A 24540-nucleotide genomic window follows, 5' to 3' on the forward strand; every position below is an offset into this window, starting at 1 on the left:
GTACGTGCAGGCAAGGGGAGAGGTTTCCTTCAGCTGTTTTTTTTGGATTTTGTTTTGTTTTTGTTCTTTAAATTGTGATGGTGGTAGCTGTAATAAAACAGGCAACACCACCTAAAAATAGCTGGGCATTAGTTACTACTGAAGATTGATTTATTTGGCTTTATATTTGATATTTAAAAAGCTTCTGAGTAAAATTTTGTGAATTATTTCAAAAGATGTAATGCAGTTGCATGTAAGGTGAAGCTGACATTTAGCCCACTGTATTGAATAATACTGGAAGAACAGTAAATGAAACTGATATTTATGCAGTTTATTTTTAAAACCTGAAATAACTGTTTGAAACTCAGCATTTAAAAATCCAATAGACTTTGGGCGTACATAAACATAAGTGCATGAGTGAAGTTTAATTTTTCCTCTTCTGTCTAAATATGAATTGATAACAATTTAATGAAGCCTGGTTACATCCATTGTTTTCCTGGTCACGTAGTGGTTAAGTAAATTGAGGTCTTTATGCTGGACTTCTAAGACAATTCTGGAAGGTGGCGTGGGAAATTTTTTTTCTCAAGGTCAGGCTCCAGTCGGAGCTGGGGTTATACTGCATGGAAGAATACTACTTCTAGGTGGCTACGAAGAGAAGCATTTGGTTTGAGTTGGGGGGGGGGGGGGGGCACATCCTGTTGATGCAGCTTGGATTATCTTGGTTCCTAAAAACTAAGAATGTTCCTCCATGTGCCCGTGGGCAAAAGAGATGGAAAAGAGCTTTCTGTGGATGCTCAAGGAGCCTGATTCAGAATTCGAATGCAGCGACAACAAGGAAGGGATTTTGGCCCTCGTTGCCACCGGGCTCCTCTCTGAAGCGTTTCTTCTCTACGGAAGGTATGGCCTTCAAGTCCTAGTTCAGTTTAGGAGAATTAACCTCAAGTTTGAGGAAAAGTGGGAATAATGAGATACGGAAATGAAAATTCTTTCCGAAGAGAGCGAAACGGAAACAGTGAGAGCCCCTTCTTGCAGAGTGCTGAATAATGGCTTTAGCAGAGCGATGAGGACCCTTCTGCTCCCTCTCCTATTCTTCTCCCTTTCTCCCTTCTGCTTTCTTCCCCTCTCCTTGCGCATAAGCAGGAGTCATTTGCCTTCTAGGAATTGAAAGCATCGCGGCAGTCCCAGCTCAAAGGTGTGGGATCTCATAGGTGCTTCCTCGGAGCAGCTCTCCAGCAGGCTGGGCTGCCATCCAAGATACGAAGCTGCTGACAAATATTTCAGTTTTTAGTTGCAGAAAGAAATTAGTATACTAAGATGACAACTGCAGAATTAAGGCAATTTTGGTTATAAACAGAATCAGCCTTGATTGAAGGAAAAAAGAAAAAAAACTTTCAACATGCTTATGATTCTCATTATTTTTAATGGTTTTGAAACATTGCTTTTCAATAAGAAATTTACTTATTCTAAGCAAAAATCTCCTAATGAGTACATAGGATGAGATAGAAATATTGAGGTTCTTGTATCAAATACATATATAAAAGCAGAAATTATTTTATTGTGAATTGATGATGGAGGTATTTGTGTGCATGCATGTGAATGTTTGCAGATAACATATTTTACCTTTCCTTAGTTCTAAATTTGAATAGAAAGAGGAGAGATGACTTGCCTAAATACTGTTAAATGGGTTAATAGGCATTTGAGCTTCATTTAAAAAAAAAAAAAAAAGATTCAGAAAAGAAAAACATTCAGAGTTACAGTTTATGCCTTAGATCATAAAATGATACAAAATATAATGTAGAAGGGGGGTGTTTTGCTGAGCAGTTGTTGTACTGATGCGCGTGTTTATATTAGGTCAATAAAGATGCTCTGTTGGCTGCATCTGCAGATACAGTAGCCAATTGATCTAATGCAGTTTCTAAAGGCTTTCTATACAGGTGATGTCATCCTTTTAGCTCAGTTCCCCTCCCACTCTCTTTCCTCCTTATTAGATATTTCATCTTGCTGCGGAGCATCCAATCGATGGGAGCTTCTCCTGAGGGAGCTGCTGAGAAGCAAGCAAAGATAGTAGGAATTAGGACTCCAGCAGTCAGTCTTGCTGTAGCCATGGACGTACGGTTTTGTTGTGCATTACAGAAATGTTTTAATTGGAAAAGCTAGGCGTGGATTAACCGTGCTATCTGACTGATGCATTAGAATACTAAGCAACACTGCAGAGTTGTAAACTGCATAAAAAAAGGAGGGGGGCAAAAGAGAAAAGGGTTTGTATTGCAGAGGCTTGTAATACATAGCATAGTGCAAACCTGTTAGAGTATATATCCTGGAGCTACAGTCTGGACAGAAATTCAATTTTTGCAGTTATGATGGACAAGAGTATAAAGAAGAAACTTTAATATCCTGGGTGTGGGATTCCTGAATTGCCTAAGATGCTGAAGAAGCTTTGCAAAATTTGATCTGCAATATGAATGTGAAGTTTCTGAAAAGTGGACCTGAAGATAAGCCACTCTTAGCTGCATTTTAGTGAAGAGAAAAAAGGAATTGGAAGAATTCATGTCTCACCTTTTTAATGTATTGTTGCTTTAACCTGTAATTCTGATCTATTGCAGAATTAGTTTAATTTTAGCAGCACTTTTCAGATACGTGCCTCTTGCCTGGGGGAACCTATGGATGTTTGTATTTGAAAAGCTAGGAAACATTTGGCTTTGAATTTATGTGCTTGTTCAAACGGGAACATTTCTATAGAAATTGCTGCTGCTGCTAACTCACTGCAACACTGAAAACTAATCAGATATAGTAGAAGCTATAATCAAATTCAGTGTGAAAATCAAGCCTGAGAAGTTGCATACGTGTACACTTGCTGCTTCAATTTATGATTTTTAAAGAGAATCCAGGAAGGATTTTACTGAGTATTTTTCTTCTGTGGCTTTTATTTGAGAAAGGAAACTTTTCTTCCCAGCCTAAGAAATGGCTTTTCTTGTTCGATGTTATGCCAACTGTCTGCAACCGTGGGCCTCCAAAGTAAGTACGATTTTGCCTGTAATGCATTTCTCTGAAATGTATTGACAACCATGCTGCTATTTAAATGTTCGCTTCTCAAAAGCCCTAAATGCTGTATGGATGAAATGCTGGACTCCTGACTGTGCATAGACTGTTCTTGTGGTATAATTTCTAAACAGGAAAGGGGGACATAGAAATCTTGAAATTGTGTTATATACTGATAGCCTATAAATTAACAGGAAGTATTTAAAAAAAAAAATCCCACTTGCTTATGAAATCTGTAAAGCTTCCTTTTTAGCCTATAAATATGTAAAGCAAATATTTTTCAAGTATAACATTTTTATGGCTGCTTGTATATATTGCTAACTTGAAAATACTGGTGTACCAACCCACTGATGTTCTTAATTTTCAGGCTGTGTTAAGCTCTGCTGCTTATTTTCTCCGTGTAGAGTTGTGGAATTGGTTAATTATTTAGCTGAACTATGTAATTACAATTAATTTTAAATAGCATAAATGATTTTGTGTGTTTTGAAGATGCAATATTTATGTGAAACTGGGGAGGCAAGGGTGCCCCTTTTAAAGGAGGTAATGAAATCTAGAACGTTCGAGCAAACTAACCTACTGAGATAAAAGCCTTTAAAGAAATTAAAAAAAAAAAAACTGTTTGTCAGGCTCTTACAATTTGGCATGCTCTTTCAGAAAATTACTTGAGTTACTGGTATTTTATTAATGTAACTGCCTGTAAGATTGAAGTAAGCCACCTAGACACAGGAATTGCCTTATAAACCTGAGGCCGGGCATATATTCATTATTATTTATTATGATTTTGTGTTTATATTGCAAAAGCTCCTACAGACTAGAATGAGAAGTAGGGAACTTTCTTGCCTGGTAAAGCACCCAGTGTTTGAAGGCGGTAGGGGAAATCCTTGTGCTACTGAAATCATGAGATACGGCACTGACTGCGGAGCAAGAAATTGCTCTCGACTTCCGTCCGCAGAAGTTCAGAATCTCAGGGACGCTGGCGCGCAGAGAGGCACGAGGCAGAAATATGGCTAAACATACCGTGTTAGTGTGCATCCAAGTGTTCCCTGTTTTGGTTTTTTTCCTGTCTGACATAATATAAATGGAAGAACCCCGTGTTTAAAGGGTGGGTGAGGGTGCTGGGGTGCAGGGTTTCCATATGCCATCTCTGAAATGAACTCACAAATGTGTGTGTGTGTGGCCCAGCGTTGGCACTTCCAGGTGTGCTGAGCACCGCTGTCATCGGCTCACGTCTTCGGAGCTGCTGGTTTCCTTTGAGAGCCGGAGGGAGCAGCTTCATGTGCTGCCGCAGGTAGTGCAGGCTCCTGACCCTCGTGCTCACATTGGCACGTTTTGGCCTGTTGGTATCGTCATCTGTGTCTCTGGTATACATGTGTTCTCCTTGGCTTTCTTCTCTTCCTAATTCGCGGATATTAAATATAAAAGGCTCGGTTTACTTAAGGGTGATGCGGGTCAGCCAGGCTTGTTAAGAAGGTCTGGACACGTAATACTGCTTTAAAAAATGGGAATGCTTAGTCACATTTTGTACTTCTACTGACAGACTCATCTCGGTTGAATTTGGACCTAGGTGAGAAACTGGGGGGGAACCCTCGTGTTTGAATAAGGTTTCAAAAAGAAGGTAGAAGGGCTGTTGGCCCCCTGCATCAGCCCTGTGGATGGGACCCGGAGGATTGTTGCAGTATCCGTCGAGCCGTTTGTTCACCCGTTTGCTGGTCCAAAGGGAAATAGTGTGAAAGGTTGGGAGGGAGGGGGAAAGGGTTTTTTTGAGTGGCATGTTTTTGTGTGTTTGCTTGTTTGTTTTTAATGATGCAAGCTTTGTAACTGGTTTTGCATTCCAGTCCACAGCTGAAAGGTGTTTGTCTTTAACCTGCAGCACCTTCCTGCAACCCCCCACCCCATTTCACTACAGGTGTTACGACAATATGTATTATAGCAGACTGACTCCTGAATTTTAAATGTACAAGTTTTTACCTTTTACCTTGAAAAAGTCAGGTGTTTTATAATACTGTTTCGAAACCACAACCATTTCTCGCTGTTGAGTAGCGAACATCTGATCTTTCCCGTTTACTTTCTCAGTGATTAAATTGAAAAATTTCTTAGCTTTATGTAGAAATCTACAATTTTTTTATTAATTGTTTTTAAACTAAGGTGTAGGAATGTCTGTAAATGGACTGCTGACTCGATTGTAATTATAGCTGTGCTAAATGTGACAGTGTAGTGTTACATCTATTTAATCAGAGCAAAATGAAGTTGTAATTTGTGTGACTAATCAGAAAGGTAAGCTTTCATGAAGATACATAAAGGAGAACGCTTCTGAAGGTTAACCTTAACCTAAGGAGATGAACTTTTATGGCTTCCTAGTGACCCACAGGAGAAGGTGGCTTTAGGAGCTCTGAATCGCCTCCTGGAGGAGGCTCTCTGAGTACAAGGGATGCCCGCCCAGGGTGACGTTTGCTCGTACCCCTCATCTCCCACAGAGTCCATTGTTTTTGATTTCTGAAAGTAAAAATGATGGAGCAGACATCCGTAAAATAATCAACGCAAACTATTTTATTGCATGAAAAGCTACCGAAAAGAGAATAAAATGAGAGAGAAAACTTTGAGCATTGTGCATATCTGCCATTCACCTAAAGATTGGTTGATTATGTGAGCCGTTCAGCTCTTCACGTAAATTCTTGCAGAGGTCACCAGTATTTCTCAGCCCTGTGCTGATACTTGCAAGTGTGTCCAACAGAGATCACTGGCTTCTGTGCAGGGTGATGGTGGCGGTTGTTTGCATCTGTTGTGTCTAGAAGACCAATGACGGATCAGAATCTGTTGTCAGAAGCACATTAGAAGTGATCTGTGTCCTGGGGACCATGCCCTTTTGAGAATGGTGGGCCGGGCCATAGAAGATAAAATAAGTAGATGCAGGCATCCTTAAGCAAACATGGTGGATGTGATAAGCAGTGAGGGGTCTGGTAATTGGTGATCAAAGCAGTACCAGGAGCCAAGCCACTGGGACTTCCTAGGAATTAGGAAACAGGAGAGTTCCTAGGAGGAACGCAAAGGAAGTTAGGAGATTTTTGTATGGATCTTGTGGAGTTCTCCCCCACAGGTAAATGGGTAATATATCTGTAGAGGATATTTTAAAAGGAATGCTTCTTGAGATAATACACTTTCTATAAAAAGTAAAATTTTTAGACCTAACATCCAAACTTCTAAAACATTTGGTCATGAGGAAAAAGTTTCATTTAAGATTCCAGATGCATGTTAAACTTATAAATTAGATAGTAATCTATTTTCTCCTTTTTATAGCCTTCTCTGTTCTTCTTTTCTCACTTTACTGTTTAAATAAAATCTAATAATACTAAGATTAATAACAAAAGATCTATTGCTGTGTAGAAGTTTGTCTTGTGTTTAGAGCGGAAGCCTTGGAGTCACTTTTCAGTCCCGTTCCTATTTCTGCTGCTGTCTCACAGGGACCTAATGCAAGTTCACTTAACTTCTATGTCTTAGTTATTCATCAGCAAAGTACTTACTTACATCGTCATCTACCTATTGCAAAGACCATAAATTTGATCTCCGAGATCTTGAGTTGAAACCTTCATGCAATTACAGATTATTTTCAGCTCATCAAAGGAAAAACAGAGCTTGGATAGAGTGTCCTTGATTTAATTCGATGTCATCCTTGTCTCAGCTAATGCACTTGGTTAGTTACGTGGAAAGTAGCCTTGATGGTATGAATTTTTAATGTTTTTAGTGCAAATAGAGTAACTGACCCTTCAGGTTATTTTCTTCAGTAACTTCTGAGTCTCTCTCCCTTCATCTTGGCCTCATCTCTCCCTACAATCTGTGCGTGTGTATGTTTGTACAACTTTCAGCTCAACTTTAAGAAGTGTTGAGCACCCCGGCATTAGGTAAAGCTAGTAAGAGCTGCAGGTACCATCACCTGAGCACACAAATTCTTGTGTAGACAGTCAGACACAACAAGCGTTTGCCTTGTGAGCTCCTCTTTCCTAATCCTTAATGATTTTCTTCACTCCTGTAACTCTGCTTTGGCATGTTTTAGCACTGTCTTGAGTTTTTTGGAGTTTCAGCCAGCTCTTCAGAATGCTTAGGGGATTTCCTTCTTTTGTATCTCCTGATCTTTTTTTCCCCTCCATCCTCTGCAATAGAAGAATTACCTTGTTTCTCTATCTTAATTGATTTATACAAGTGCAGCCTCTTAGTTACTCAATACTCTTTGATGTCTAAGCAGTCTGAGGGTGACCTTCAAGTGCTTGGACTGATGTATGCCGATTTCTGTTACACTTCATTAGCGTTTAACTTTGTTTACTAAAACAACTTGTATGATACTTACTATAAAACTTTTCTTCATGCAATTTTTGCTTGATAGTGTATTAAGATAAAAAAAAAACTTAATATCAACTGTGTGCCCATTTACTCTAGAAAGCTTGAATCATCCTTATGCTCCAGCTTTCCGTAAGCTGAGGTGAAATGCAAGTGCAAATCTCACTACTTTTCAGCAAAAAAAGCCTTTTTTGAATATTCTTTTTATCAGAAATTGGCTCTTAGTATGCAAATAAACATCTTTTTTTTTTTTTCTTCCTAGACTTTGTTTGTTTTAAAACTGCTTTGTTATAGTTCTGCTTACAGCTACATGCTAGTTCAGGACCACCCTATTTTCCTCCTCTTGCTTCCATGCATGTGTCTGTCTTATGAATACAGAAGGAAAAGGTAGATGTAGGCTTTGTTCTTCCTTTGTTTTTCGCATATGTGCGGTCTGAGGGCCTCGTTATGCTAAGGAGCAAGTCCGTAACTGAGGGAGAATGCGCTGAAGACGGTCTTTCCTGGAGGAATCGGGATATTCGCAGGAGGATACGTGAGAGTTCGTAGCTGTAGATGTGCGTTCCCGTAGCTGATTGTCACTTGCATGTTATTACAGGGCAGTGAAGCTGTGGCAGCCTGAGGGTGTGTGAAGAGTGACTATCATCTCCGCGGTATTTTACCAATCAGTGTATATAAGGGTTTATAAATTATTCAGCAAAGATGAAACTTTAAAAAACGTAAATTTGGAGTTTAATGTGCCCTGAAGTATTGTGATCAGGAGGAGAGCTCCCCAAACGTCACGACTGCTGTCTCCTCTGTGGCTACTGGAATTGTAGCGACGTGTAAAACTTGGATTCCATGTAAAACTCGGAGCATTAATGACCTTGGCTGCGGGTTTTCTGCTGTCACTATTCGGACAAGGGTTGTTTTGGCCTTGTAACGTGTTAGTTCTCGGTGGCAGGAACAGCCAGTGGGATTTGAACTCTGGCATTAGAAATGTTCGAAAAGTCTTATTTTCGTTATGTTTTGATAACAAAATACATTTTTTGTCTTTTTTGTTTGTTTTATTCTGAAACAATGCCAGAGAAGTTATCTGTGTTGGTTGATGGTTGCCGCACTATAAAAATGCAAGTTACATTTTCATGTCAGAGTTTCTCAGTGTAATTGAGTTCTCATTGATATAGGCAGCTTTTTTTCATGCTGAAGGTGAACTTTCACGGCTGAAGTCCTGCCTTCTCCAAAGCGGAAATATTTGTGTGTCAGAGGCTCAGCATTATCCTGAGTTAAAGCACAGCAGTAATATATAATTTAGACATATGAAAACCAAGTTAAAATCGCATTACATATGTGGCTTAAGCCAACAGCAGAATTCAGTTTGAAATTCTGTCCTTATGTCACCTTGTTGTAACTAAGGAAACATAATACTTCTGAGGATTTTATATGCTGCATGTTGTCTGAGCCGTGAAGACCAAAAAGCTCTAGACTACTGGGGACGTAGAACAGCCTTTATAGATTTTAAATTGCTTCTTTTTTTTAAGCTGTTTCTCTCTTGATTTTTATATGGAAAAAAGTCAATACTTTTTTTTAAATAAGCCTTCTAGGAAGGCTACAAGGATGACTTTGAGGGCATTGCAAGCTGACGTGAGTGGTAGTGACTTGGGCCTTGTTTCTCAGAGGTGCACGCCTCTGGTGCTAGCAGTGTTCGGAATGAGTGCCTGCTGCAGCTACCGAGTTGAAAGAAGTTTTGAAATCGACAAACGCTGTCAACAAGCACATCTTTGGTACGTTAACTGGAATTATCTGAAGTTTGTCCAGCTGGACAGGTACTGTTTTTCTTTGCATCGTGTTATTGACAATTACAGAATCGTATCTGAACCTGTTAGGGAAATATTTGATCTGTCACTTGACTAACGTTATTCCCTGAGTTGAATTCACTGGGAATTTAATTTGGGACGGTTTTCATCTTTATGGAGTCTAATAACAAAAAAATTAATTGCTGCTATTTAAAAAGGGGAAGACATCATCTTTTGTGCTATTGGTGGAGCATCAGCGTTCTTGAAGGACGAAATGTTTTTGTTTGCTGCAGTTAGTTAATGACTGATGTCAGCATACGTTATTCAGCTGAGCTCGTCTTACATTTGCATGGATAAATAAGTGGCCTGTCTGCGTATCTCAGCGGAGCAACTTTCTCTCCATCGACACAACTCTTAAGTGTATTTTAAACTTGCATGTTTCTAAACTGGAGTAGAATTGTGGCTTATACGTAAAAGATGAACATTAACCAGAATTAACTTATGTAAAACCTTAAAAAAAAAAAAAAAACAAAAAACCCTAATGAAAATACTGGAAAATAACTTCTGAGAACCTCAGTTATGGTTGGTGCTTTCTCATGATTTTACTGGCAGGCTATATGAGATTAGTAAAACATTTGACTGACTTATTGCAAGAGAAGTGTTTTGCATTTTTTGCTATTGTTTTTTCTTATGTGGAAGGAATGGGAAGAGAACAAAAAGTGGTATACAGCAAAACTTGCTTGGTAAGAGACTGAGTGCATATGCATGAGAGTAAACATGACTGTTCTTTTTTTGGTAGGTTGTAGAAAGAAAAAACAGAACTAGCTGAAGAGATTTGTTAGCTATCTTGTAGACATTAGGTGTGAAAATAAACAAACTGAAGATGGAATATCAGGGACATAATAAGACCATCAAAATAACTGACAAATAAAATGCTAGAAATCGGAGTTTGCTCAAGTTGGAGGCCAAGTGAGACAGCGCCGGTGAGGAACCGGGACGAGAGACTGCAGAGGCATCCGGCCGACTCAGAAATCCACAATAACTCTGGACTGACCAGAAGGAGTCAGCTGATTCTTGGAAGCTGTTACAGATCAAGGAAACCGAAATGACAATATTGCGATTTGCTTATACGTAGTCTTTTTAACATGGTAGAGTCTTTGATCATGCAGCATTTAAAATAATCAGATATTGTTGGTGATAAGCGCAATGTCTAAAGGAATAAAACCTGCACCTGAGAGCAGAGTCAGTGTTACGTGTCAGTTTGTGGTGTTCCTGGCTGGGACTGGTAATGTCGTATCAGGTTAGTGTGTTTGCCGGTTCCTGGGTTTAAGGTTATTCTTAAACATGAGACTCTTGTTTTGGCCAAGGAGGAAACCCATCCCGCAAGGAGTGAAGCTGCTGCGCAGCAGCGCTCTCTGAATGGCCAGGGATCCGCAGAGGGAAGGAAGGAAGGAATTTGGGCAGGACTGTTTCACTCTAATGATAGGTATATGAAAGATTTTGAATCAAGGGAATCGGGGAAGGAGGAGGGAAGAAAAAAGAAAAAAGTATGAAAGGGATGGAAGGATTTAATGACCAAAAAGGAGAGATGGAAGCCGAGAGACAAATGTTAAAAGGGCTACTATGGTTCAAGTCAGGTGTTTGATCGTTTTAGTTTGGCAGCTTTATTTAACTGCAGCCTAAAAATGAAGGCAAACATCCTTTAGCTGGCTGTTCATAACGCTCTAAAGTTTTGTGCATCAGCTGAGAGAGGCAAATTGGTACCCTTAAAGCCTTGAGTGTACTGGAGGTTGAGTGATTTCCTAAATCTCAGAGGTTACCAAATATAGTCGCAGTTAATGCTCCAGAAGTGGGTTAATGGGATTCTGCCTTAAAATTGTGGAAAGTTCTTAATGGAAAACCTCAAGTAATAAATATATAAATAGTAAATAATGCATATAAATAAAAGAACATATAATTGTTATTATTATATAATTAAAAATATATAAAATATTTATAAATAATAGGTACCTACCTTAAAATTGGGATTGTTAGGCTTGAAGTTCAAGAGTTGGTTTTAGGGGTGAAACGGTTGCGCTAGCGTAGCGATGCGCGTTGGTTTTTGCCGTGGGGAGCAGGTGTCTGCGTGCCTTTGCGCCGCGGTGCTGTGTCCTTTTTTCCTCACCAGTGTTTCATGGAAATAAAACTCATGTTGCCAAAGAGTAGTATTCAGAGACAACATTTCAGGGAACTTCAGAAAAGGAAATGAAGTATAAAGTCACTGACAATCTGTAAGACCGAGGATGGAAAACGTGCTTGCGTAGCGTGGAGAAGGGCAGCCCGTACCCTCTGCGTGTCTGAGGTTGGCGCTTCTAGTGTGTCCAGTGCGGCTCGGCCGGCTGCATGCGTTTGTGCAGGGACCTAGGAAAAGTCATGACAAGTTTTGCTGTCCAAGGCTGTTGAGTAAAGAGTGAGGCTTTTACTTCCTATTGTCCGTTTTTCTTTTTCCAGTTAATTTGAATTTTAAAAAGACACTGTATACTGGCTAAACTGTACACACTGTTTCCTTTAGTAATTTTATTTCTGATTATAAATGCTTTGGTCAGTGGCCTCTCACTCCAGTACGTTGCTGACCGTGTTTAATAAACATGCTGCTTACGCAGGGTGAAACACGGTGGGTGTGAGGCTTCCTTTACTCATTGCAAAAGGTAATTCATGGCTCCAGCTTCCCTCTTTTCAAGACTGTTTTGTTAATTCATATTATATATGCTTTTCCTATTTTCCAATATACATTTTAAGGTAATCCAAACTGTAGTAGGAAACAGTAGTAGGTTCCTTCGGCCCCCCTTCAGAGGTTGTGGAGCAAAGTTATAAATGAGGCTTTTCTATTTAAAAAAGAAAAAAAAAGGGGGGGGGGAGGGAGCAGCAAATTCTGAACTAAGTCTAAGAAAACGTAGCCCAACTGCACAAAGGGCACAGATCCCTGCTCCAAAGGAAACTCTTACTGTTTCTTTTGCTATAAAAAATAGGAAATAGAAAGACAAACCTCTTGGATTAGCCCTTCTACATCACAGCTTCTGTTACTTAGATTTATATGCTTACTTTCTCTCTGTATAAGCTTCACAATAACTTTTATGCCTTAATCTTTCCTGAGGTCCAAATCCAAAATCTTCCTGGGGAGCACATAAAAGTTATTCTCAGGCTAATAATAATTTTTCTGTTTTTTAACCTGCTTCTCCAAGGAGTAGGTTGGTCAGCATCTTGTCAAAGCTCCCGTGATCTGCTCTGTTACACAGGGCTCGTGTGATCTTAAATCTGTTGCACTAAATTCGCTTTTCAGTGTATTCCTGAGTATTCTACGCAGCTTTGCTACTGGCAGGAAACAGTGGTTGCGGGAGCACTAACTGGCGCTGCAGACACGCTCGGCGCTGGCCTGCAGACGTTGTCTGTCGGCTGGTGAAGCCTACAATATACGGGGGTTGCTGCTCCAATTAATTTCAAAACTAGAAGCATAACACTTAAAGTTGGCAAATCATTTCCTGTAGAGCATGTGTAGCCATAGGTATAGACGTGAATTTTAATGCTAAGCTAAATTAATTATTAGACATTTCTAAATTATTAGTTAAATCTAGAAAATGAACGCTAATTGGGAAATCTCCGTTCAGACATGTATGTCCTTAATAGCATGACAATTTTTGGTATCTTGCTAGCAGCTTTGATCGTCAGACATCCCAGGCTGGGCATCTTGAAGAGTTAGGTGCTTTCAAATGAGGTTGAGAGATGTGATTCAATCTATCAAACTGGAGAGCTTGAAAATGAGGTGACAATTCTTACTTTTAAAAGGTCAGTGTAGCCATAGAGGTTGTGACGTGTTTTGTGACTGGAGGGAAAGTGTTACCCCATGGTGTAAGTTTGCAGGGCGGTTATGGTGATGAACGTGCGATGAAGTAATAAAACTGAGGAATGTTACGTTCCTGCTACCGAGGAGGAAACAAACTGGACACTTTCACACGCAGTTGGTTTGTTCACTTGTGATACTCACCAGTCACACAAAAAAACTGAATAACCCAGGAGTTTCTGGTGGCTGCGCAGCGGGGTCGGGTACCGCGGTCAGTTGTCGGCAGCGGCAGCACTCTGCTCCTCCTTGCCTATCAAGTACTCTCAAAAGAAATCGAGTCCTTGTCATAATTTTGGGAGTATTACTTCTGTCAGAATTAATTACTGCTGTCTCCTTACGAGACAGGACTATGACGACTCCTTAGTTTTGGAAAATCTGGAGTTAAATTGTTATGTGCACTTTAGTTTAGCTATCTTTTTTTCTTCTAGATTATGGTTTATTTTAGTGTAGTACTTCACCATTCATGAAAGTTGAACTAGAAACAAAGAAGCAACGTTTTGCTACATATGAAGAAACAGCAATCAAAGCACATTTTTGCTTAGTATTTTTTGGAATTGTTGGAATTATCATTATTGCTGTATTTTGCCAAAGTAAGTTTAAGAATCTTTAAGAATCTAATCTTTAAGAAAAATAGTGTAGCTGACTGCCTTGTTGCTGTAGCGAAATCTGTAGGCAGAATTATTTCCAATAAACATTTTAGATGGAAAAAATAAAAATGTATGTTCTTGCGTGTTTGTCTCTCACACAAGCCAAAGTGAAGGGGTAATAATAAGGGACTGAGAACAGTAGGTAGACCTTGTACCTTTTGGGACGTTTCCATGTGATTCAGCCTTTCTGTGAAGAAGTTTGTGCTGGGAAGGCTTAAAAGCATGCATGCTTAAGGTAGGGTGTTCCCAAGTTGACATTACATCTTTAATGAATAACTTTGCCTTTTAAGTATGCTTTTAAAATAATACAGTAATCTTTGTGATATCTACATGTATGTATGTGTATACTCTTAATGGCTTTTCTTCTTTCAATGATGACAAATGTTTGCCTTTATATTTAGCATTGTAGCTGAGTAGCACATATGGTTAAATGAATAATTTAGATGAAGGGCTCACTCTATATACCTAGCAAATGCCACAATGCTGTGAAATATCTCAACTTTGAGAGGAGATGGAAATTAGTTGTTTTAATAGTAAAACCAGAAACGCCCACTCTCCTATGACATGAAAAACATTTTGAATGTCATCGATTATGCAAAAAGCCATCACAAAGCTGAAGAAAACCAAGTCTATTGAATAGATCAGTCCTTCTTGTAGACTCTGATTCTCTCTCTCTCTCTCTCTCTCTGTCTATTTGTGACTGTTAGATTTTGAGGATAAGTCTGAGGATTTTTTTTATTTGAGGAGGGGGGCAGCAATACTTTTTTTTTCCTAAGAGTTTTAGTAGTAGTGAGTGTGGTTTGGTGTGTCTCTCTCTCTCTCTTTTTTTTCTTTCTTTCCCTCCTCCCTTCTTTATTTTACCGCCTTGATATTGCATATGCCTCTTGGTAAAAACAGCCGGTGAAACTTTGTTGGTTGGTGCCTGTTATACAACTTCTCTAATTTTTAGTGCCTGGTTACCATGTGTAGGCATGCTTCTATGTTGTGTGAAGTACAGGTAGCTCCATTTGCACTTGAAGAGCATCTCTGGGCAAATTTGGTGCACTAGCGCATTAGTCTTTTGGCTAGGAACCCAAAAACTCGTCGGCGGTCCCTGGGAGGAATCCTCATGTCATTGATCTGCCCTTGTTAGCAAACTAGTTTGAGAAAGCTGTAATTCTATATTAGACCAAGATGTCCTGGTTTCCTGTTTAGAGGGAAAAATAAAGCAAAATCAAATATCCTCTGCCAGTATGTCTTGTTGAAAAGTGAAAAGATAGAGGTAGGCTCAAGGGAGCAGTACAGCTCACTAAACCTTGCATTTTCACGAGTAATCCTGAGTTACTGCTGCTCGCTTGCTCCACGCTGTTCCTTAGTTCTTTTCTCATTCAGACTATTTACAATAAATAAAATAATTGAAATGCAACGCATTTTGAATGGTTAATTAGGAGATCAATAATTTTGGAATAGAATATTGGATTTATGAATTTGACAAATTTAAACGCAAGCAACTTATCGTCTAACAGCAAATAAAGAGTCCTGTTTATAGCTTTTGTGCTGTATTACTCAGCTTTCACCTATTCTTTGGTTAATCTTTCCTCTCTAACTGTTTTCAGTTGATGATAAAAACTCGTGCTAACAGGAGGAGGTCTGTAGCGGTTCAGATGAAGGGTGCCCCTAGGCTGTTGCCAGGAATTGAGTCCGTGGGCAGAGCAGCCTGGAGCAGCTCTGCCCGCTGGGTGGATTGATGATGCCATGGGAGCTGGTGTCCCCTCCTGGTCCCCTCTTGCTCTCCCCCTTTTGGGCGACCTGTGTGTCATCCACCACCCCAGACATCTGTTGGCTTCTCCATGTTTTTTTCCTGTCCTGTAGGCCTCCTCTTCCTGGGAGGGCTGTAAGATTTTTGTTAGGATGAGGCTGATGGGCCACCCTAAAGGGAGGAATTGAGATTGCTGGTGGCAGTGGCAGCAAAAGCCACAGTAGGTGTCCAAGGAAAATAAGAACAGGGCGGCTTCTCTCCCATGGCTTGTTGCTTTTGCAATGTCCTACTGCTGCATTTTTATTTCATTCCAGGGGCTCCTTTCCCTCTGCTCCATCCGTCCGTTCAGCATGAGGGTGTAGACGGCTCCAGCTCTGCCCCTCACCCTTGTCTCCCTGTGCTCGCACCTGTAAATGGGCTGGCCCGTGCGATCTCCTGCCTGTAGGACCTGAGCTTTCTTCCTGTGCAGACAGGAGAAACGACTCTTACTCATACTGTTCTTTGACTTTTAGTGTATTTTACAGTGGGGGAAATAACAGGTTTGGGGCTTCCAGAGGTTTTTCCTGTGAGTCTGATTTAACTGTGCAGTGTTCAAGAGCAGAGGTTGCTTTTTCTCACCGCTCTGTGTTTCCGCGTAACGCAAGAACACTGCTGCCCGTTGCTTTAGTGCTTGATTGCTGTGTCTGTATAATGGATGGCAAAAGCCAGGCTCCAGGTGGAGCTCCTTGAGGAGTCTTCACCTTGTGGGCGTTCTCCAGGTGGCCGTGGATAGATGCATGTCATTCTTATTAGCAGTTACTCAGAATTGGTTTCCACTCTGATTTCCTCTGCCTTCTCCCTGTCTTCCCAGCGTTATGGCTTCATTAGCAGGCCTCAGCTGTTGTCCCAGCCCATGGGATGCGATGCCAGTTTTTCATCTCTGAGCACCATGTGTACCCGCTTCAGAAATCTCATGTGCATATGTTTAGTGGAAAGAAGTCCAGGCTGCTGTCACTTCAGGGTTTGTGTGGCAAAACACAATGACGTTGCCGTTAGGACAAGCTTCTGAGACATGTAGTGTTTTTCCTTTCCTTTTCTCAGCAGCTCACGTTAGGAATTTTTAAAAAGGTATTGCAAATTGCGTTGTTGACTCAGTTTTTTCAGAGCCTAAGCACTGGCTGTATTTTCCAAGCTCTGGGGGAGGGCACAAGTGGTGGTTGTGCAGACCGTAACTTCTATTTTCTTGACTTCCTTTCACATACAACTCTGAACCACAGTATGGCATTTTTGTAGGGGGGTTGCGTTAAATAGATATTGTTAGAAAAGGTCAGTAACAATAACGCACACATTAGCAAATTAAGGACTGGGTATTTCGGGAAATCAGACGCGTTCATATTTTTATTCCAAACTGACTTGTTCTGAAAAACAATTCTGTTATTGTTTAAAGTGACATGTAAACAGTCCATTTTTGCATGAATGCTTCTCAGAATTTCATGGATATTTGGGGTTTTCATATCTGTGACTGCTGGGGCACAGAACTAGTCAGAACATGATGGAAGTATTTGCATCTGCTTCTAAAAGTTTGCAGTGTGAACGTGTAGGTGAACGTTACTATTTTGAACTTGGTTCCTTAACATAGAACTTTCCGAGATACTGATGTGATTGTAACAACGGTTTCTATGTTTCTCTCACAAAAAATCCTAGTTGGATAACGAGTGGATACTTCTCACCAGTAGCTTGGACAATTTTAAAGGACGTTCAGCAACTTCACTGCCACATCCAGCAAGTTGTTCCTGCGTCCACTTTCACGTTGTTACAAAAACACCGTGTCCGTGGATTGCCGCTTAGCGAGCTCTGAAAGAAGGGACGATCAGTTGGGGTAATAAAAATGACATATGGGAGGCAGAAGCTGTGATTTATTTGGGGAGATTGAGTGGAGTGGCAAGCAGCACTTTAAAGGTCACTTGTCTCAAATAAAGCTTATATCTCTCTCAAATTTAGAGAGAGATTGCGCTGCTTCCTTACATATAACTTGCGTTAAATGTCTTTTACAATAACATATTGTGAAGTCCAGCATGAACATCGCAAATGCCTGTGTGTTTTATAAACAGTGGAAATTAATGTGAATACTGGCAGGAGGAACGCGTAGCTGCTGTAACGCCCTTAATGACTTGGTTAGAAATGCTTATTTGGGAAGGATGTTAGTGCTTGGAGTTAGTCTTCAATGCGTGGTTATGAAAGCCACATACAGACAGAACTTCCTCTCATTTTGAGAGTTACGTCCTGCTCCAGCACTATGGATATATAAAATAGCTTTGGTCCCGAGTATCTTAAAATCGAAACCGGAAATCGAACCGGCGCATGGCAGCGGGCACGCTGCGTGCTGTGTTGCGCTGTTTGTCAGCTAGCGTGAGTTGACTAGCGCTGGTTCGCGGCGTGGAGCAGGTGCCTGCCCTCGTCCTCCTGCCCCTCTGCTTGTCGTTGACTGTCACTCGTAAGAAGTGACGGTCCGGGGCTCTCTACTAAAACTAAATCTCTTCTTTCCTGCTTCACTTTCTGTACTTGTCGCTGTTGTTCCAGAAGAGGTCACGTCGCAGCGTACGTCAGCTCGTCTCGTGGGCTGACAGATAACAAGCGTACCTTTTGGCCAGCGTGTTGCGTTTTGTCAGCTGAGTGCTTTGACCTTCTTGCTGTTCTCCAATACTGAGAATAGATCTTTCAGTCTGTAAGACTTTTTGGTGTCTAAATATAGTCTTCGAAGTGGATTGTTTCCTCTATATTTGGAGCCAGTTCACTATTTTATATCTGCTGTTTGGGTGGGGTTTATGGGAGTTTTGGAAAACTTTAGAAATCTTTTAATTTTCTTTTCAAATTAAAAAAAAAATCTGTCTTTCCAAGTACCTGTGAATAGAAAGATATTAGTTTACAGGTCAGATATTTTATACTTTCTTTTTTTGCAAGTAAAACATACATAAAGCTGGAATAATGTAGCTATTGTCAATCAGAAAACAGGTTTTGAGTCTTTCATTTCCCATGGTCACTTTGGAAGTGGTTGGGTTTGCTTGTTTTAGAGCCCCTAGGATAGTCAGGCCTGGGTAAAGATCGGCGGTGAGGATGTGATTGGGTATTACAGGTGTCACCACTTCTCCCATGCTCTCCATAACACTTTTGAAAATCCCAATGATGTTGAACGTGTCGGAGGGCGCTCTCCACCTCGCTTGGGGGCTGGCGAGACCAAGAGCACCACCTCAGGTTTCAGAAGGCACGTGACAGGCGTCGAGTAGAGCGCTCGTGCTGCGGGCGCTCTGAAAAGTGGACGTCGAAAGGGTGACTCCGAGGTCTGGTTTCCATTTCTTGTAAGTTAATGTTTACGAAGTTGATATTGGACTAATAGCATTTGTACCATACTATCTTTTTGATTAGTGGGACTGACCGCTTTATCTAGTGGTTGACACGTTTGTACAGAATTTTGTTTGTTTTGCAGAAAAACCCAACCTTTTTCGTTTGGATCATAACTTGACGCTATCATTGTGATTTGGGATTTTTTTTTTCCCTCCTGTGTCACAACACTTTTTAAAGGAAAATTATGTAAAATAATAAAATTGAGTTTACAATTGAGTGTAAAACAATACTGGAAAAAAACATGACAGAAAATAAATGAGCAGCTGAATTAGAGGCCCAGTTATTTCCTGGTATTCCATGTGGCTCTAATTCTTCAAAAGCCTACTACTGATTTTTACTTTTTTTTTTTTTGGTAAAAAGGACATGTTTGTGAGCTTCAGTCATACACTAAAACTTACTTATCTGTCTGTGTACATGTGCTCGCTTATGGATAGATACATAAAGTAGAAGTGCTGTTGTGCTTACCAGAAATACCTAATATTCCTCTTGTGTACTCCTTTTCGTAAAGGCAATTCAAAGCATTTTATAGACCAAAGCTTTTGTTTAAATTACATAACATTTTGTTATGGGATTGGGGTTTTCTTAAGGTTATTCTTGAATTAAAGGCATGAATTTTATTTGTGGACATGAATCCTGTTTCTTGCTGGATTGCAACATAGACTAATGTTTTGGTAGATTGTGAGCTATTTGGCTGGCACCTATGTGTCATTTTATGCGCTCTTAATAGTGCTGGTGTACGTCACTTGGCTGTAAAGGGACGAGCATGCGTCTTTGTTTTAGATGCATGCTAAAGATGCATACTTTTCTGTCTGGCATATATTATGAAATGTGGTTGGGCAAGTTTCATCTAAATTGACATTTCTTCAAAATGATACACATCAGGTTGTAGGTGGGTATCCCAGTGCGTCACAATAGTTTTATGAATAGCTTTGTCTTCAAATCAGACTTATATGTAATCTTTCTTTTTCCTCTCTTTCCCCAAATCCATTTTATTTACAGCTTCCAGCTGATCTTACCAAGATGCATCTTACAGACAATCCTCACCCTCAGGTGACTCACGTCCCTTCGAGCCAGTCTGGATGTAGCATTGCCAGTGACTCTGGGAGCAGCAGCCTGTCTGATATTTATCAGGTAAAAGTGCACTTGTTTCTTTCCTATTTTTTTCTTCTTTGTTTCCAGTTGGAAAATGCATTTTGCCGCTCCTAATTGCGATGGGTAACACTCTGCATTACTGTAGTGCCAGGTGTTTATCAGGAAAAGTGAGGTCAAACTTCCCCTTTCTAAGTGTGTGTTTTGCTGCTGTCTGCCAGAGTTTTGTTGAAGTTTGTATGCTTTTGCACAGAACCTTTAAAGCTGTTTCTGTAATGATACATGTATGTTTTTCTCATGGCAATTCATACTGTTCTTTTTTCCTCTTTACCACAGATTTCTTTAGCAATGAGGTAGGTGGGAGTGACCAGAACGTAGCGGTTAAAGGATTTGGAGGTTAATATTAGTGTTAGTGTTTCGCTTCATTACAGTCTTACTACATACTAATAAATTGTCATTTGTATTGATTAAAATACATTGTAATGAAAAATGAGCGGAAGGCAATACAGCATACAATAAAAGAAATGCGCCTCTAGCAAATCTCTGTGCCATTTAGTGTCCGACTTGGATATGGAAAGGATTTATTTCTAGTTTATTCACTGCCGTGTTATGCACAGTAAAGACTTATTTTTCCTTTGCGACTTGTTTTTTTTTTCTTTTTCCCCCTAGTCCTGATAATATTGAGAATATCTTGTTTCCATTAAATGTTGACTGGAAGCAAGAAAATTGATTTTAAACATTCTAAATAAAAACAGTGGCTGCTTAACCAAGATTGCCTCCTTGACGCTTCTGCCTGCGTCTCGGTGTTGCTTGGCTGATTTGCTACCTCTGGAGCTAGAAAGAAGTGGAACAAATTTGTTGTAAAGCTCTTTTTAGGGAAACGTATGTGTTCACTCTTCACATCTTTATACGCCAGGAAGGGAGCTTTCTTGCTGAAGTGGAACAGGTTTCATGAAATTCTCACGTTTCCGTCAAATACATTCCTTGATTATTTGCTTTTATTATTAATAAAAGGTTCTGTTCTGAAAACAAAAGCATGGTAATAAATGCACTTTCTGCAGTGACTGACTGCAAAGATTTAGTATTGCTTCTTCTGAATAGAAGTTGAGTAAAATCCAGAGAGAACTGATTAAGCATATAAATACATGATTTTGTGATCCTTACTCATCTGTAAAGGAACAAAAGCTGCCTGTCCGGGGTGAAAGTGCAGGCTGAGTTTTATGGGTTTGTTCTTTGTAGCTGAGGAAGGCGCTCACCTTGCGTTTGTTCTGATCAGTACTCACACTGCTTTTCCACTTTTAAATTGGGACTTGGCTCTAATATTGATTATAGAGCAACCGTTTAGTATCTTGTAGGTGTAACTGGATTTTACCCTTTCTTTGTGCACCGTCTGGGTACTGTTTCTGTACCAGGGGCAGAGTTTGGTGATGCTGCTTATCTACAGCAAACTATTGCTATTTAGTTTTAAAGATAAAGCGTTAAAAACAAGCAGTCTTTTAGGACACGACCCATCTGTATGCATTTGTGTCCAGTTTAATGTATTATCTTATGCCAGCGTAGGCCTTGATTCTTTAGATTTGTTTGCTGGAGAGGTCTGGAATAACTTGTATCCCTGAGAAGGTCCTTTTTGAAACGCTCCCTGAACTCTCTGGCTTGGGAGAGGCAGTGTTGGAAGGCTTGGCTCGGTGTCGTGGTGGCGGTGGTGGCGGTGGTGGTGGTGGTGGCGGCTCTCAAAATCACGAGTCGGAATCAGTCTGGGCATTATCTCGCATATGGAAGCTGATAGACAGTTTTCTTTGACCATCTTTTGCCTGCCTACCTGAGTGGTTTGGAGAGGTTGTCCTAAGCGAAAAAGCACTTAAAACATAACATGGATAAAGAAAAATCTCATTCCAGTGATAAGTGAATGCTCCATCGTGTGCGGTTAATTAGCATATTTGAAGTGGCATGTGCCTACTCTTCAGAAAACGCCAAGAAAGCATAGCGGTTAAACAAATAAGAATTATGTTAATAGAAGAAATAATGGAGTAGTATATTAAACAATTGAGTGGCACTATAAACAGTGGTGAAATGTATTTTGTGTACTTAGAGGAATTAATAATTTATTAGTGTAAAAAGGAGCGCAGACTTTCCATTAACAGTGAGGTGGGAGGACTTTGCAGGTAGGAATCTCTTTTCAGTGACCCTGGCCCATGCTTTTCTGCCTCCCGGAGGGGTGCTGGCAGCTCCAGGTTTTGTTAAGTTGTGCGGATGCCTGAGGCAGGGTAACCACTGTTGTTCACTCTCGGGGGAAATCTGCAAAGATGGTGATATATTGCAGCAATATACGGTGTTTTAAAGAGTCAAGCATTTGATGAACTCTGGATGAAGAAACAGATGCAACAGGCATGCCGCTAAATAAATAAATAAATAAACCCTTATTTTTTTTTCCCCTTTAACTTTTCAGTGTATTTTTCATGTCTAGCCCGTGTATGCGTAACGTGCAACTACTAACTTATGAAAAGTTACTGGGTTCTTTATGGGGTTTATTGCCTTAATTAAAACAGTTACAAAGCTTTGGGAGAAGTCTTTTGTTGTTTGCCATCCAATTTTAAGGCCATTGATGCGTTACAGTGCACTAATGTCGTGACATGATATTTCCTGTAGCGTTACGTGCAGCGATGCATCAGTATAGGCAGATTTTGAAATCTGAAATAATAAAAAGGGAAGTTTTCCCCAAAATTCATAATTATATTGAGACGATAGAGAAACTCTCTGATAGCCAGTAAGCATATGTTTTGAGTATAGCGTACTGGCTCAGTAGCGGAAAATGCTTTTTGGTGCCTTAAAATACAGCTTTTCATAAAGTATTTGGAAAATGATGCTTTGCTTTTGCAGTCAGCTTCATATCTATTACATGCTAAATTCTGTAGAAGTATCGTTAATGTTAGCAAAGGAAAAGTATTTTTGAATAATTTTGTGATTAATGTGGACTTGAAATGACTTTTTGAATTAATAGTATCTTAACATTAATTTATGCAGTAAGTAGTGCAAATGTAATTTCAGAAATTAGGAAATATGATTTGAATGCTAGGATAAAAAATGAAACAAACTTTTTATTCATATTTGAAACAAGTTTCTGTTCATCTGTATATGCTGTATTCATCAACAGTGTTAAAATGCAGTTTCGGTTATTCCAGCTGCTTCTCAGTCCAGGCTGTTAAACAGGAAATAACCCTAAAGCATAAGGTGAGATCAGCAGAAAATGAGGACTGCCTTTAAGCACTGCTGTGAACATATGATATTAAACCCTTACTTAATTGCGCAAACCAATGAGAACGAATGAATGAAGGCATCTTCTCCCTTCCCCTCCATCATTACTGCTGCCTTTTGGAGCTGTCAGTTTGTCTGTAGTAAAACGCCCAAACGCAGGCATTGCGAATTCCAGCTTGCTTGGAAAACTGCAGAACAGCGATGGACTTTTGGGGCTTTTTTTTTTTTTTTGGATGGACTTTGTTTTTTAAATAAATATATGTGCTTTTAAATTAAAAACAATTTGTTTAATCTGCATATGGTGGAAGCTTTTTTAGATTCTGTCACAATAGGTTGCTTTCAACCGACTTCTGAAAATAAGCGTAGTTTGAGAACCGTGGTGTTCAGACGGAGATGGGAGAAGCTATGTGGTTACATGTAATGGTTGAAATGAGGGATTATAACTTCTGCAAGCTGCCCCCGTGACATGTAATAGGTATCTTCAGGGAAAAAAAATTCAACAGCTATTACATGGAGAAATCACCTTTCTTTGCTCCTTCACAGAGTAGGCTTTACGAAGGCCAGCAAGGGTAACATAGGTAATCCAGATAATATTTTTAGATATAGATGGGTAGGGTCTTACTTCCAGTTTAATGAATTAGCTGTCTGTATCAGCACATTGTAATGCCTTTCTCTGCTGCCGTTCCCTTACGGATTGACAAATTCTCGTTTATTTTTCCTACCTGTTTAGTTTTGTCATTGCTCTGCTTGAGGTTTTTCTCTTCTTTTGTCTTGTTTCATTTAGCACTTTGGTAGTAGGTACTATTTGTGGGCAGCAACGTTATTGCCTAGCAATAATTTCAATTATGGTTAAGATTTTGGTGCTGAAATGGATTATTTGTAAAATATACATCAGGGCGCGGACCTTTTTCTGTCAATTCTGGATATAGGTTTAGGCATTTTTCCCCTGATAGAACTGGCACGAGGGAAGGAAAAACACTCTTAATAGCAGGTGTCATCAGGATTCAGGAGCACTAAAATACATTATCAAAATCATGTTTTTATCACATGGGGTTAGTAAATAGCAGAATTAAGATGTCTGAGTCTCAATTATGCAATTCCTTATTTGGTCTGCAATAATTAAAATCTATATCTTTTTAAGTTTTTTTTTAAGGTATGTTATCATGTAGTTTATATTTTTATACTTTATTGTCCTAGCCTTTATATCCTAGCCTTTTATAACTGTTAATTATCCGTGAGTTCTACCTTAGTTCTTGTGTGCTGCAGGGTCACATCACTGTTTGGCATTTGAGAATAATTCTTTCTTTGCATAGCTGTAATTCCATTGCTGTTGCAGTGTATATGCTTGCCGTGTTCGTTTAAAGTATAAATATCTGTGGTCTGTTGCAGGTCTTGGTATAATTTTTCCCTTTTAGATAACCTGATGCTCATAAGAGA

At 39.8% G+C, this 24540-nt stretch overlaps 1 protein-coding gene across 16 annotated transcripts in view; it reads left to right on the plus strand.

Moving 5' to 3' along the window:
- Positions 1–24540, plus strand: part of RAPGEF6 (Rap guanine nucleotide exchange factor 6) — a 143075-nt gene that overhangs the window by 67442 nt on the left and 51093 nt on the right. For 14 of the 16 annotated variants that reach the window (XM_068960001.1, XM_068960000.1, XM_068959995.1 and 11 more), the window contains one exon: positions 19762–19893. In XM_068960001.1, coding sequence (XP_068816102.1) covers positions 19762–19893 — 132 coding nt within the window. Of the gene's footprint in view, positions 1–1996; positions 2995–19761; positions 19894–24540 lie in introns of those variants that run through there. The other 2 variants (XM_068960003.1, XM_068960004.1) reach the window with 2 other exon arrangements.

This window comes from Struthio camelus, chromosome 13 (assembly GCF_040807025.1).
Source record: "Struthio camelus isolate bStrCam1 chromosome 13, bStrCam1.hap1, whole genome shotgun sequence".
NCBI classification, from domain to species: Eukaryota; Metazoa; Chordata; class Aves; order Struthioniformes; family Struthionidae; genus Struthio; species Struthio camelus.